The sequence below is a fragment of the Priapulus caudatus genome, unplaced genomic scaffold, assembly GCF_000485595.1.
Source record: "Priapulus caudatus unplaced genomic scaffold, Priapulus_caudatus-5.0.1 Scaffold16, whole genome shotgun sequence".
NCBI lineage: Eukaryota > Metazoa > Priapulida > Priapulimorpha > Priapulimorphida > Priapulidae > Priapulus > Priapulus caudatus.
The window spans coordinates 77,824-92,318 of NW_014577077.1; the positions used below are offsets into that span (position 1 = coordinate 77,824).

At 39.4% G+C, this 14,495-nt stretch overlaps 1 protein-coding gene across 2 annotated transcripts in view; it reads left to right on the forward strand.

The window, feature by feature from the left end:
• The first annotated feature begins 263 nt into the window (after positions 1–263).
• LOC106810187 (E3 ubiquitin-protein ligase UBR3-like) overlaps positions 264–14,495 on the forward strand; it is a 28,135-nt gene continuing 13,903 nt past the window's right edge. The window contains exons 1-17 of one of the 2 annotated variants that reach the window (XM_014813471.1): positions 264–354; positions 745–892; positions 1,254–1,352; positions 1,628–1,823; positions 2,864–3,211; positions 4,074–4,179; positions 4,497–4,588; positions 4,911–5,069; positions 5,180–5,319; positions 7,122–7,232; positions 7,977–8,183; positions 9,036–9,172; positions 9,658–9,758; positions 10,874–10,982; positions 11,172–11,269; positions 11,571–11,692; positions 12,111–12,332. In XM_014813471.1, the coding sequence (XP_014668957.1) occupies positions 335–354; positions 745–892; positions 1,254–1,352; positions 1,628–1,823; positions 2,864–3,211; positions 4,074–4,179; positions 4,497–4,588; positions 4,911–5,069; positions 5,180–5,319; positions 7,122–7,232; positions 7,977–8,183; positions 9,036–9,172; positions 9,658–9,758; positions 10,874–10,982; positions 11,172–11,269; positions 11,571–11,692; positions 12,111–12,332 (2,415 nt within the window). In that variant the 5' untranslated portion in view covers positions 264–334. The remainder of the gene's footprint in view (positions 355–744; positions 893–1,253; positions 1,353–1,627; positions 1,824–2,863; positions 3,212–4,073; positions 4,180–4,496; positions 4,589–4,910; positions 5,070–5,179; positions 5,320–7,121; positions 7,233–7,976; positions 8,184–9,035; positions 9,173–9,657; positions 9,759–10,873; positions 10,983–11,171; positions 11,270–11,570; positions 11,693–12,110; positions 12,333–14,495) is intronic. The other variant, XM_014813479.1, reaches the window with a different exon arrangement.

The window sequence follows — 14,495 nt, forward strand, 5'->3', positions numbered from 1 at the left end:
ATTATAAGGCTAGTAAATGACGAATTTCCCTTGTTTATTGGAGTCACACTCCTTCCCTTTATCTACTCCTGATACATATATAATGCACGCACGCAAACACGCACACATGCGTGCACACATTCTCGTGCGCTCGTGCATGCGCAGACGCACACACATACAAATACATGCACACACACACACATATATATACATACTAATATGTATGACATTGTGAAAATATGTAGATGTGTCACTCTTTTTATATTGTTGTATTTTAGCATATGTGTGGGAGGAACTGTTTGACCCACTGCACGTGTTACTGCGAGCAGTACATCGACGAGACTTCCAAGTGTCCATGAACAGATATAATCAGTAGTAGGTATCTAGAGTAGCATACACATTGAAATAGCAGATGTGGAATTAGATTTATTTGAATCTAGATTGGTGATCACTTGGTATTACAATTGCATGTTTCACTGAGCGTAGGAGTTTGTTCTCAATTGTCAGTTTTATCACAAGAATACGTAACATAAGTATTCATAAACCAGACAACTGTATAAAATTGTATTGACTGAAATTATATATTTTTTCTGACCTCGAGCAGGAAAACCAAGAGTTGAGGGTTATTTCGTATTTTTAAAAGTGCACAATGCCCATTGTTCATCTCCCCTATCATGCAGGATGTACACTTTACTTGTGATATGTTGATATTTGAGAATGGTGCATTATTTAGAAGTAAGAAATATACAATTCTGTGTTTTGTAGTTTGCAACAAGAAGGGAAGTTTAGTGGTACACACACGGCTTGGCCTCCTTTTCGCTTGCCTGGCGCCAGACTGCCAACGTACTGGAGACTGCCGAACTTGCTGCATTGCAAGACCATGCATGCATTGATCTTCACCATCCTATATAAGGTGATGTTATACACTGGCTATAAGACATTGAGCACGTATTGTACTGTACATGTGTGTATGTATTTTAATTACTATATACACTGTTTATTGCAAGTACAGTGTGCTACAGTGCATTAGATTATTATTTATATTCATATAATGGTGAGAGGTATAACCAAGTAATCAATCTGCATTATATTATATCATTATGTAATTATTCTATGGTTATATTTATATCATTTTGCATCATATTTCAAATGGAATCCTTTCATGTATGATTTTTCATTTAAGTTTCAAACATCCTCCCAATAAAACATAACATAACATTTTTGTTTTATATCTATTCTACTTTAATGTTATAAAATCCATTGTATGTGTACAGGCAGTGCATGAGCCAAATGTTTCTGAGCCAATCATCTACCTTTGCATCTTCCTGCTGGAGATGGCAGTGAAAACCACCTGTATTGTAGTACAGGAACAGGTAAGTGTGTTCAATTGAAAGTTCCGTTGCAGGTGGGCCTGGGATCACATAGTACATAACATTAGTTTATGGAGTGAATAAGATCTAGAGGTTTGTGGTAGGAGAAGAATAAATATCAGATAAGAGGCTTGATGACTTCTAGTCTTCACACTTCTAGTCACAATCTTTATGTGAATATACATTTTCTATTTATAACGAATTAGGCGTTGCTACCGGTGATGAGAGTAGGTAACAGTAGTAGTTTAATTACTTCAATTTTATTTGTAATTTTGCAGATCACTGTTGCCCATAAGGTCCCAGATCTGAGATATGATGCTTGGTTTCCTAGCAACAGTATCTTCACCAACATCCAGCACACAATACGTGGTGTTTCCACGCATAAAGAAATCAGTGAGTTTGATAGAGAGATTGCCATTCTGGATAAGATTGAACGAAGCGCACAGCAGTTTCTGGCCGCACACGGTGTCAAGGGTACTGAAATCAGCCCATATGCATATGGCAATCTTTTTAAATAGAAGTTTAGTGTCTCTGTAGTTGGTTGCTACCTAGAGCTCAAGGCTCCAACTCCTAAACTAATACAACAGGATTGCTTAATAGAATGTGTGCGTCCATACAATTGAGCTGTCATATTTGTATAGATAAAGTGATATAACATACTTAACCATAATATGTCTGAAATTCTAATATTTAGTCTACCAAGGGTGTATTTTTATTCAGTAACACAAAGCCCTTTGTGATAAATGTCACAATACATGGTGACTGAGATTGGTTTTGTGCCATTCTGTATTTATCCATTGTGTATTTTTATTCAGTAACACAAAACCCTTTGTGATAAATGTCACAATAGCATTGTGAATAAGATTCGTTTTGTGCCATTCATATAAGGATATAATTTATTTATAATTTATAACTTTGCTCATAGAATTTTTCATCATTCATAATATATCAGTATTGGGAATATTATGGTATGTTTCTAACCTGATACTGCTTGTAATAGTCTGAGCAGGGATTTCTTATTAGTTTCATCTGTTTGACATTAGAAGGTTTTCTTTTATTTTAGTTTGAATGAACAAAATTAACAGCTTTCGTTGATTACAATTGTTATGATAGTGTTTGAGTATTGCTATATGTTGTAGTCATCACTGTGTTTAGTTCATTTTCGCATGTTTTTTGTTGTGTTGGCAATTGTACCAGTAATTGAGTGGCATTTTGGGTCAGTAAAGGTGATTAACCGTAACATAGTAAGTGTATAGGTTATTTTATGTAAATCTAGGTAGTTTTTTAATGTGGTAATAAAATTGATTATACATTTAGCATTTGTCATCCAATATTGGAGGTCATATAGCTAAATCTACATTTAAATAAATATTACTACTTTATGGATAATCAGGTTTTAGAAGTACTTTATATTGTAATTTTTATACATTATACTTGTGTTTGCATGTGTATGTGTGTTAGTGTGTGTATATGTTGTGTTGACACTTGGTCTATAATACAGTTTTCACTTTCAGATTATGATGTTGCAAGTGCAATGCCACCCAGTGCTGCAGATGATGACAGTGATAACTCCTTGGAGGAAGTGTGTGGTTCCCCTAATCTGAGGCCAGACGGTCCTCTCGCAGGACCATCTGTTCCCATGGAGATGGACCATCTTAGGTCTTCGACGCCACCAGTAGAAGAGACTGTAGAGGTGAATGAAAGCATCCTGTCACTGCTAATCAAGCTGCATTCGAAGTTGTCAGAGAAGAAGTGCTCCTATGTCCCTCGGAGTCAGCAGCATGCAAAGAGCAGCATGGGTGGGACAGAGGAGAGCAGGATTGGCGACGGGCCACATTTCGTTGGCCAGCTTCTCAATAAGAGTGAGTAACACCATGATGATACTGCGCTGATACGGCCATGCAAATGGCTGCAAAAATAGAGTATTGTACTTCACGTTACCGTGTCACACGCCATGAATCATGAAACAATTGTTGCTGTTGAAATCGACGTTGCCTACTGAGCACACAATATATTGCAGTGATCTAAAAAAAAAAACAATGTTACAGTGCACATTGCATACATTTTAAATTTGTAACTCACGGTTTTACGAGAAGAATGACGTCAATAAGATAACACAGAAGTTCTTCCACATTTCTAGCTAATTTCCACAAATAATCAGAGTACTGATGTATTACTACTATGTCAGTATACCGATAAAAAATCGAATAAATTGATATAGCTCTGTGCTGGCAACCATCGTACTGAATCACCTGCTGTGTTTGTTTCAGTCATCATATTGCAATATATTGGAAATATTTCTACCTAATTTTGACAAATAATTATAAAAATGACACGATATTAATCATCAAGTTTTGCTGGGTTTCTGAGAGTAAAGTTAGCGCCAAATTCGCATTGTATCAGCAGTCACACATAAATTTTGCTTTTAGTGAGTTTTCAAGTTAATGATTCATGCAATTATTGCATGGTTGTTTGGGGAACATGCAGTATTCCTGACCTCAAAAATCAATTTATTTCTTGAGCTCCACTCCCAGGCAATATTGATTATCTCCGGCCACAAAACTCCATGCTTTCCTCGGCTATGCAGTGATTGTATAATGTACGCGTGCATGCGTGCGTGTATGCGTATGGATGCAGGTTAATGATCAATACTTGGTTATATTACCCCAGAAAAGAGTTTGAGTTGTGAGGAGTAACTAACACAAGACTTCAACTTTATAATAGTTGCAGCCCTCAGCATGACGTGTGCCAAGTCTATAGAAGACATTTGTGAACAGATGAAGCCTAAGACAGCAGCAGGTAGCATGAGTGACATGGACAAGGAGGAAAGGTATGAATTCACAGTCTTGAATGAGAAAATTTGGCTCATTTGTTATGTAAGCTTGTATATACTTACTCTTTTGTAGTATATAAAAGTGTTCAAATCTAAGTCAGAATATTGTATATAAAAGAAGCATTCGTCTAAACACTATTACTTTCACCATATATTGGCAAGTTTATGCAGTATCCAAAATTGCAAAGATCTGAGTCAGACTATGGTGTATAAAAGAATCGTCAAAAATGGTAACAAGCAGAGTGTTTTAGAATTTTTTCTTACTGGTGATATTCGCGAGTAGACATTTGTTTTTTTTCTCAAATAATAACTAGAAAGAAGAAAGTTCGTGAAAGGCAAAAGAAGCTCATGGAAGAATTTGCTGGCAAACAAAAGAAGTTCCTAGAGCAGACAATGGAATATGAAGGTAAACCATCATCTTTTCAAAATATAAACCTGTAGATCAGATCAATCTATCAATCAAATCTATTGATCAAAATACTTGATTTTGTCAGAAGTCACCACTTTTATAATGAAATTCACTGACTTTTATAATAAAATATATTCTATCATAAAAACGGCTGAGTTGCAGTGAGTTGATTTAATCATATCTTGATTTTCTTCAAAAAGTGGTATGCTCTTAGAAAAGTTATTGAATTTTATTACAAAAATAGTGAGTTCTTACCCAAGGGTTTAGTTCATATTTGGCAAATTTTGTGAACAGTATGTGTCCTTACATTCATCTGTAGAAGCTACTGAAGCCTCAAAAGAGAATGAACAGATGGAGGGTCAAGCAGATGAGGAGGAAGGAGGTGTGCAAGAATACGACTGTGTTATCTGTGGGCAAACTACTGCTTCTACAGAGGAAAGGCCCGTCGGCATGGTTACACTACTGCAGGCCACTAGTGGTAGGTACGCTGTTGATACAGTAGTTATAATGTGCCAGTTCTATCACCTTCCACAATTGGAGTAATTTTACGCAGTCATTGCAACCAGTTGCTTGTGTTGAATTTTTAAGTGCTGGGACACAGAACACACTGTATCACTGGCGATGGGAGGACGTTACCACTGGATGAGAAGCCTTGTTTCTTCCACAACAACGATTGTGGAACAGCCATGGATATACGACTAGCCTCTCTGCAGCGACACTTTGATGATGTAAGACTAGTGTGAATGGTCTTTTCATTAGTTGAATACAAACTTAGGGTTATGCAACCACTAGTATCCAACACATTCTCTGCTAAACTCACCTGTGGTTATGTGTTTTTGCGACAACATTTCTATGTTACATGATTTCTGGTGTATGAATTTCTCTATAGATTATTGGCTGCTACTATTCCACTACTTGTACTCGTATAAAAATTTACGGGTACTATGAAATTGTCTACGAATACTATGTATCCCCTCTGCCTGTCTCCACTGACAGTATTATGGATTTGATGTGCATTTAAATTGTCAGATATCATGAGCAGGTGCAAGAAATGTTTCACTCTTCATGTGGTTATCTAAGTTTGGCTGATTTACAACGAACACTTATTAAACTAAACTGTATTGTTTGTCATGATTTTTAGCTCATCTGACATAGTCAGATGCAGCTTGTAGAATCGCACAATCGTCCGTCCGTCCGTCAACAGTTGGGCACAAATCTTAACCGCTCGACGTACGGTCACGATATTCGGCACATCGGGGGGGATCGTCAAAACGAGTTGGGATGTCGAAACTGGGGGTCAAAGGTCAAAGGTCAAGAGGTGTAAAAGAAGGGGGAACATTCACTCCTTAACTTAAGGTATAGGGAGGAAATGCAGAATTGCGGCACAAATCTAAACGGCTCGACCTAGGCTCGTGATAGTCAGTGTATAGCATCATGGTAGGAAAAGCCATCACTGTGCCGAAATTGGAGGTCACAGGTCAAAGGTCAATGGGCACAGGGCAGATTTTAGACATTTTCTGAGGACATGGTCTGACGGAGCGATTGAAAAACTTTTTTGTTTCAGTGGTGACCTAGCATTTTTATGGCTTTATTGAAAGGACCATGAAATGTCCCTTCTGCTGACATGCGAAGAGTAAGTGTCGGATAACCTTTTGACCCTCAAGAGGAGGGTTAAACATGGATTTGTTTACTGTCTGTTAGAAAGAATTTGACTGCCGGGTTTGCTAGTAGAATCTATACATGCCTGGATGTACGAGGCTACAATGTCACAGTGAAATTTCAAAAGCTAAATTTGGTTGAAGAAGGTTTATGCTCCTTAAATCCTATAATTTCTATGGCATTCTGTACTGTCAGTATTTTACATGTAACGTATGCCACTGCCAGTGGCCACTGCCAGTGCATGTGGTGGTGGCTGTGTAGTTTTTGCCTGCGTTAATTAGTTACAGGTGGCAGCTCTCTATTGCAGCCTGTAGGCTTGCGTAGGTAAATGGATGAGTGCTTACCTATTCTGTCTTGCAAATAGTTGTTGCTACTACATACGATGGGAGCTTCCATCTTTAATCTGAATACACTTAAACGTACGCGCCATCTCGTGGCAACTTTCATAACGATCCCAACAAACATTCCTTTGAGAAGGTTCCTGATACCATCCCTGTGCATTCCACTGTTTCGGCATGTATGTGAACACATTTGGGAGTAACAGGGTTTACTAGAATCCCACCACTCCACCACAGAGTCACCGCAGTAGACGTTAGATGAGCGCTGTCGCTCCGCGGCACTTGTTTTATTACTTGTTCTGGTGATATATCATTGCTAGGGATTGTGTATTTTATATGTATGCGACGATTATTAAAATGGTTGCGAGCCTTCGTGCGCTACCATGCAGCCACAACTTGTGTTCCTTTACAATATAAATCCTTAACAGAAGGAATAATAAGAACAAGAAGTTCACCCCAAAAGTGCACTTCCTTTTGCATGTAATGAAGTGTGATTCTTCATTTAACGATGCGCTATTTCGTCCGTATTACAGAAATCCTGTTTGTTGTCAATGAACATCGGTTGGGAGGGAGGCGTGTTTGTGCAGACCTGTGGCCATCACCTACATCTCGACTGCCTGTGCTCTTACATCGAGTCACTGAAGGTATACGCCACATGCTTGTCACATTAACGTGTTGCAACGACCCATTCTGTGGCAACAACCACCTCCTCCTTTAATGACTGCCCAGTAGTGTTCTCACTAGAAATCAACATGTGCCTGATTAGTGTATTGTCTGACATATTACGGTAAAATTTCGAACTTCTGTTATTTGACATTCCGTTTAATCCAACTTGGTCCATCTATGTGCGCTATATGTGTACTGTACAGTGCTTAACCTGTCACAATTCTTCTTTTCTACATTATCTGATATTGTCAATTATCTGACCACCTATAGGTCTCAATTAGGTTGGATAATCAAGGCTGAGCAGTGTATACGAGATATTCTGTAAAATCTTTGGCATGTGGGGTATGATATCTCACACTTCACATCAATACATGTCTCTCTACATCAGCCATTAAAATGTGTTATTCTGAAATTGTGTTGTCAACAGCAACCTATTAACCGATCAGCTAGCTCACTGATGACGCATGCCAAACATCTCTGTCAATGATACTGTGATGCAAGCTTTTTTGTGTGTCAGTGCTATAACCAGATAATTATATTTTAAGAGTTACATATGAGAACAAAAAATGTTACTGCTGCTTATGCAAGACCGTCATATCTCACCTTACCCTGCTCCCGTGATGATCGAATTTCTGTCACTCGTGAAACAATCTAGTCTTAGGACATGTAATGTTAGAACCTAAAGTCAAACTAAAACCACAAGTCTGTTGTTTGCCGTATAGAACGAGCATGTTCACGAGGCACATCGATCGTTTGAGCCAGATAAGGGAGAGTACCTCTGCCCGCTGTGTCGGCAGCTGGCCAACGGCGTGCTACCTTGCCGGCCTCTGCCGCGGGAAGAGAATTTCTCTGTTGTGCCAGGATACACGGACATGCACAAACTTGCCAAGGACGTAATGGACTTACTGCAGAGAGACAACCAGCAGCCTGTAAGTACTGATTTGTTCCTGTCCTGCAATGACTAGCTGAAGTGTAGAGATAGTCATGTACTGAGCAGTGATTTGTCCCTCTCTTGCAATGTCTAGCAAGAGGGGTATAGATAGTTATGTAGTTACTGTAGTCTGTCCCTGTCCTGCAATGTCTAGCTCTAGGGTATAGATAGTTATGTAGTACCAGTAGTCTGTCCCTGTCCTGCTATGTCTAGCTCTAGGGCACAGATAGTTGTGCAGTACCAGTAGTCTGTCCCTGTCCTGCTATGTCTAGCTCTAGGGCACGGATAGTTGTGCAGTACCAGTAGTCTGTCCCCATCCAGAGTTTGAATTTCACCACTGCACTGATGACCAGCATGTTGCCTAAAAATATTTGGCCAGTATATGCGACAGTAAATTGTTATGGCACCGCTACCTGGTTTGCCTGCGTGCCCTTTCCATTAAATCCATGCTGTGTGTGTATAGCCTTCCCTTTCTTGCATAATAAGTATTGATACAAATTAAACTGTCATGATGTTCCTCCTGTGAAAGAAATGTTTGCCCCTTTCAACTTGCCACGGTGCCTTAAACTTACTGAGTAACCCTAAAACAACATTTGCCTGGCCAAAACGAACTTGACTCGTGATGTTTACCTGTAGAGAATGGGGCCTTTTGTTTGATAACAGGCAACACAATTGTTCATCTTCCACAGGGTAAATTATTATGTTACTTGAAATAAATGGACGTGCAAGCAAGAGGTGAGAGCAAAAGTAAAATGAAGTTTTTTTTACGTGTGCATGGTACATCTTCTGTTTTCTGTTGTTTTCTGTTTATTATTTGCATCAATTGTTGGTTTATTTGTAATGTTTACAGAACCCATCTTCTGAACTGTACAAATCCATGACAACGATGATGCAGGATCTCACCAATGCCACGTATCCCAAGTATAGAAACTACAGCAAAGTACCGTGCAATGAGAGCATCTTCCTGTTTCTGTCATCTATTGCAAGGTAAGCAGATGATGCTGCATCTTTGATGTGGTTTATGGTGGTACAGTTTGACTTCTTAAATCGTTAAATTGACTACGTCACGAATTTTCCATGGTAAAATTTGTAAAAAAAAAATGTCATTTTTTTACATTAAGAGTAAGAACTAACGTTACTAAATATATCCTCAAACTCTCACCTGATAAAAATGTTTTTACGTTGGTTAAATTTGCAAAAATCTAGACGATTTGGTAATTTCTGTTGTCTAACACTATTCCCCACCAGTACTGTTCAGATACTGGCGTCTCTCTGTTTTTCACTGGCAAATTAGGGCATATAAAGAAGGTATATAAGCATGAAAAGTAAACAGAAACACTAATTGTATTTTCATACATTTTATTTTGTACAAATAACACACAAATATACTACTTGATGGGGCTAGAAATTCGTGACGTAATCACTTAGTAGTAGGTTTACTTAGTATTATTTCTATTTCCATTCACTTTCAGAACAAATCTAGAGCTGGAGCTTTTGCAGAAAGGTGGTTCCATGTGTAATAGAAACCTTGCTCTTCCTCCACTCTCTGCCCCTACAAGGAAAATGTGCACAGGTACATAAAAGGATCTTCGTTTTAACATTGTCATGTGAGGTTGCAAGAGTTTGTCCAGAGCTAATGTTGTAGGTACTACTAAGATATGTACAGCACGTGATTTACACGAGAATGTAGATTTACACGAGCCTGTAAACAGTGTTATAACGTGTCCCATGTGAGCGCGAGCGTTCATGTTAGTTATGTAGTATATTATTATGTTTATGTATATCAGTGCTGCCACTTCATACTTTTTTTAAAGAAAATGTATTTTTTACAAATTTTTCATACTTTTTTTCATGCATAAATACTTTTAAATACTTTTTTTGCTAAAGATGGTAAAAACTCTTTGGACCTACATTTAGGTACACTGTATTTAATGAGATTAAACATGTGCTTTGCTAGTCTTGTTGCAGGAGTGATGTTCAGTGGAGTGTTTTTGCTCTCAGCTCTGTGCTGTCAGTGACCAAATGTCAAATGAGCAATGCGCATTGCAGTGTTTCCCCTGCATTGACACGAGCGAGGCGGCCTGCCTCGGCGTCTGAGTCTGCAAATTCTCACCCGCCACACAGAAATTTGTCCAAAACACTGCCTCGCTGGCGAAAATTTTGACAACTTGAAAAAGAGATTCAAGAGTCACATACAGTGTGTTCAGAATAGCCTAGAATGCACCAAATTGCCCCATTTATAAAAAAAAATGCGGGGGAGAATGCCCCCGGACCCCCCTAGCTGGGCCAACACCTGCGCTGCTCACCTTGCTAGTACCTCGAAATGCTCAAACACATCACAAAAAACATTTACCACCTCACAGACCTCTTTGGCCAGGGGAAACACTGCATTGAAATATTCTAGACGGAGGGTTCAAGAAACAACTCCTCACGGCATTATACACATTCCTCCTGAAGCTTGTTTACATGCTGCACATAGGCTATAATGTATTCGGTAACAAGGTATAAATTAATAAGTGACTACAAATCATGGTAGGTTGATACACATTTATACTTTTTTTTAGACAATTTTGATACTTTTTTTCTGGGCACATTTTATACTTTACACTTTATAGTTTCCAAATTATAGGGTGTTGACGATGACGTGATGCTAGTTTTTCTATAAACCCGAACCCATTCTATCCATAGGTGCTCTGATGCGGGTCCTTGGGCTTCATGCAAAAGTCATGCAACCTAATCACTTTATCTTACTCTGGTCGTCTGTGACACGCATCCCCGCCTCTGAGGATATCACCAGGTTCGTGTAATTTTTTGCTCATTAATACTTCTCCCCACATTGTGTGTTTAGAAATTACAGAAATTATATGATAATATTAGTTGTACATGATACGAAATATGAATGTCTGACTGAGTGCAGCAGTACTTCCAATAGCGGTAGGTTCTTTTTCTCAGTCGTATAATTCCATTGTGTTGCGTGTATTTGCAGCGTTGCACTGGCAGAGCAGCCCCTGCCACTGCTATTGCAGGATCCAACCACGTTGCTCATTCACCTAGTGCTCATGCTACCTCTGGGAATAAACAAAGGTAGTGCCCGAATAGAGCCTAAATGTGTGTAGAGATCATTAACTGGGCACCTGCGGAATCTGTATGAATTACAAATGAAGCCATTTACTGCGAAAGGCTAATTAAAAAGCCCAAGAAATGCCAAGAATGCAATAGTATATAGCCATATGAGCATTTGTTATTATAATTTTAAGAAAAGGTGACATACTAATAGCTATTGGTTGTGTCCTGGTTGTATGGTGATTTTTCAAAATACAAGTTGGAGGTTTTGGCCATAGCTGTACATTGGTTGTGGAATCATTGTCTTGTTTGATATTTCCAGCTTACTACACGTGCATAGTACGTTCGCTGTACAATGTGCAGGTTGTGCAGGCTCTAGCCATTCTCAGTTGTGACCTCACAGATAGTGAGCGTGAGGCATGGAGGCAAAAGACAAGCAGTCATGTATGTAATAGATGCATTATCTAGATGGATATATATGTATATATGCGTGTGCATACTTTTTGAATATCATTACAATACGTGCACTGGCAGAGGTGTTACAGCAGTAGTTAGTAAGCAATAGGTATACTAATAAGATCAATGGAGTGTAGGGCTGTAGACTATGAAAGAGTATGGAATAAAAGTGTAGTCGCGGGGTCTTTTTAGTCTTTTAGTGTACTTCAGTTTAAGTTAGTAATTTCCTAGTGTTTTCTGGATGGCTAGCTGCGTGGGCTGTGAGCCTAATTATTACTATTATTATTTTGTTTAGTAATCTAGTGATGGTACACTGGTAAACGGTAGAATATGACCCTGCAAACTCCTCGCCATCAGTACAAGGTCACTGATGATGACTTGGTTGATCGAAGATTCTTTCTTTCAGAATCCAGTGGAGCAAGCACTAGGGGAGGTGATCTCTCATCTCATCTACAGCTGTCTCTATGAGGCATCAGATGAGACTGTAGAGACAAGCGTCACTCTCACACATGCCATCTGGACAGAACAATCAGTCGAAAGCTCAACTCGTGTGATGATCTTGCCATATCTACGTACAGCGGCCATGTTGCTCTGCCATCTCTATGGAGATGAACTCCCAGGTGTCAAGGTCAGTGCCTATTCTAGTAATCCTGAGATCACTCAAGGGTCAATGTCTTCTTGAAGTTGAATAATATTTTAAAAATACCTTGTTCCATTACTAGCATTTTGCCATAAAATGTTAACAATTTTTTAGCTCATCTGACATAGTCAGATGCAGCTTGTAGAATCGCATGAGCGTGCCTCCGTGCGTCCGGCCGTGCATCCGTGCGTCAACATTGGGCACAAATCTTAAACGCTTGACGTACGGTCACAATATTCGGGACGTGGGGGGGTAATCCGAAAACGAGTTGGGATGTCGAAGCTGGGGGTCAAAGGTCAAAGGTCAGAGACGTGTAAGAGCAGGGGACATTCCCTCTTAATAAAGTATAGGGGAGGGAAATGCAGAATCACAAATCTAAACGGCTCGACCTAGGCTCGTGATAGTCGGTGTATAGCATCATGGTAGGAAAAGCCATCACGGTGCCGAAATTGGAGGTCACAGGTCAAAGGTCAATGGGGCACAGGGCAGATTTTAGACATTTTTTGAGGACATGGTCTGACGGAGCGATTGAAAACCTTTTTTGTTTCAGCGGTGACCTAGCATTTTTATGGCTTTATTGAAAGGACCATGATATGTACTTTCTGCTGACATGCAAAGAGTAAGTGTCGGATAACCTTTTGACCCTCAAGAGGAGGGTTAAACATGGATTTGTTTACTGTTAGAAAGAATTTGACTGCCGGGTTTGCTTGCAGAATCTATACATGCCTAGATGTATGAGGCTACAATGTCACAGTGAAATTTCAAAAGCTAAATTTGGTTGAAGAAGGTTTATGCTCCTTAAATCGTATAATTTCTATGGCATTCTGTACTGTCAGTGTGTTACATGTAACTTATGCCATTGCCAGTGGCCACTGCCAGTGCATGTGGTGGTGATAGTACGGTGTAGTTTTTGCCTGCGTCAATTAGTTACAGGTGGCAGCTCTCTATTTCGGCCTGTAGGCTTGCCTAGGTAAATGGATGCGTGCTTACCTATTCTGTCTTGCAAGTAGTTGTTGCTATACTACGTACGATGGGAGCTTTCATCTTTAATCTTAAGACACTCAAACGTACGTGCCATCTCGTGGCAACTTTCTTAACGATCCCAACGAACATTTCTTCGAGAATGTTCCTGATACCATCCCAGTGTTCGAAATAAGGGCTATCCGTTTGTCCGTACTTGTCCATTTCCACGGAGGACAAGTAGATCTGTCCGGTAGCTTGTCCGCCGGACAAGCAGCTTTTTAGAGCGATTTTTCATAATTTTCTACCATCGCTGGCCGCTGCTGGGAAACCCGAGTTAACATAGTATAAACATGGGCTGCCGTAGTGCCACCCGAATTAACATATAGTATAAACATTTATGTGAAGTTATATAAAAACGTTACCGCCTTGCTAGCTTCACGAAACGGTCTTGCTAGGGTTAGAAGACCATCAGACAATCAGTCTGATAGACAATCAGTCGCACAGCCTCGTCCGGCAGCGCTACCGCCTCGAGAAAGAGAAAAATCGAGAGAGAGGGAGAGAGAGGGCGAGGGGAAGCGAGTGAGAAAGAGAGAGCGAGAGAGAGAGAGAGAGAGAGAGAGAGAGAGAGAGAGAGAGAGAGAGATCCATCAGTTCTCAGTTGATATTAATTAGTGTAAGTTAGTGTATGTAGGTACTAAAATGTTTTTATTGATATTTTTAAGTTAGTGTTAGTGCCATAGTACGTACTGTGGTGCTTATCACACTTAGTTAGTGTTAATTCCATAGCAGTTCTACAAAACTTGTCATTCTTATTTCAATATTTTGTGTTAGTTCCATATTATGCTTGCCATTCTTAGTTGATAATGGAGTTAGTGTTAGTTAGTGTTAGTTGCACCATAAGTACTATAATGCTTGCCGTTCTTACTTAGTGTTAGTTAGTGTTAGTTCCTTCATATTAAAGTACTATAACGCTTGCCATTCTTAGATGGTAATAGTGAGTGTTAGTTCCTTCATAAGTGATATAATGCTTGCCATTCTTAGTTAGTGTTAGTTAGTGTTAGTTCCTTCACATTAAAGTACTATAACGCTTGCCATTCTTAGATGGTAATAGTTAGTGTTAGTTCCACCATAAGTACTATAACGCTTGCCATTCTTAGATGGTAATAGTGAGTGTTAGTTCCTTCATAA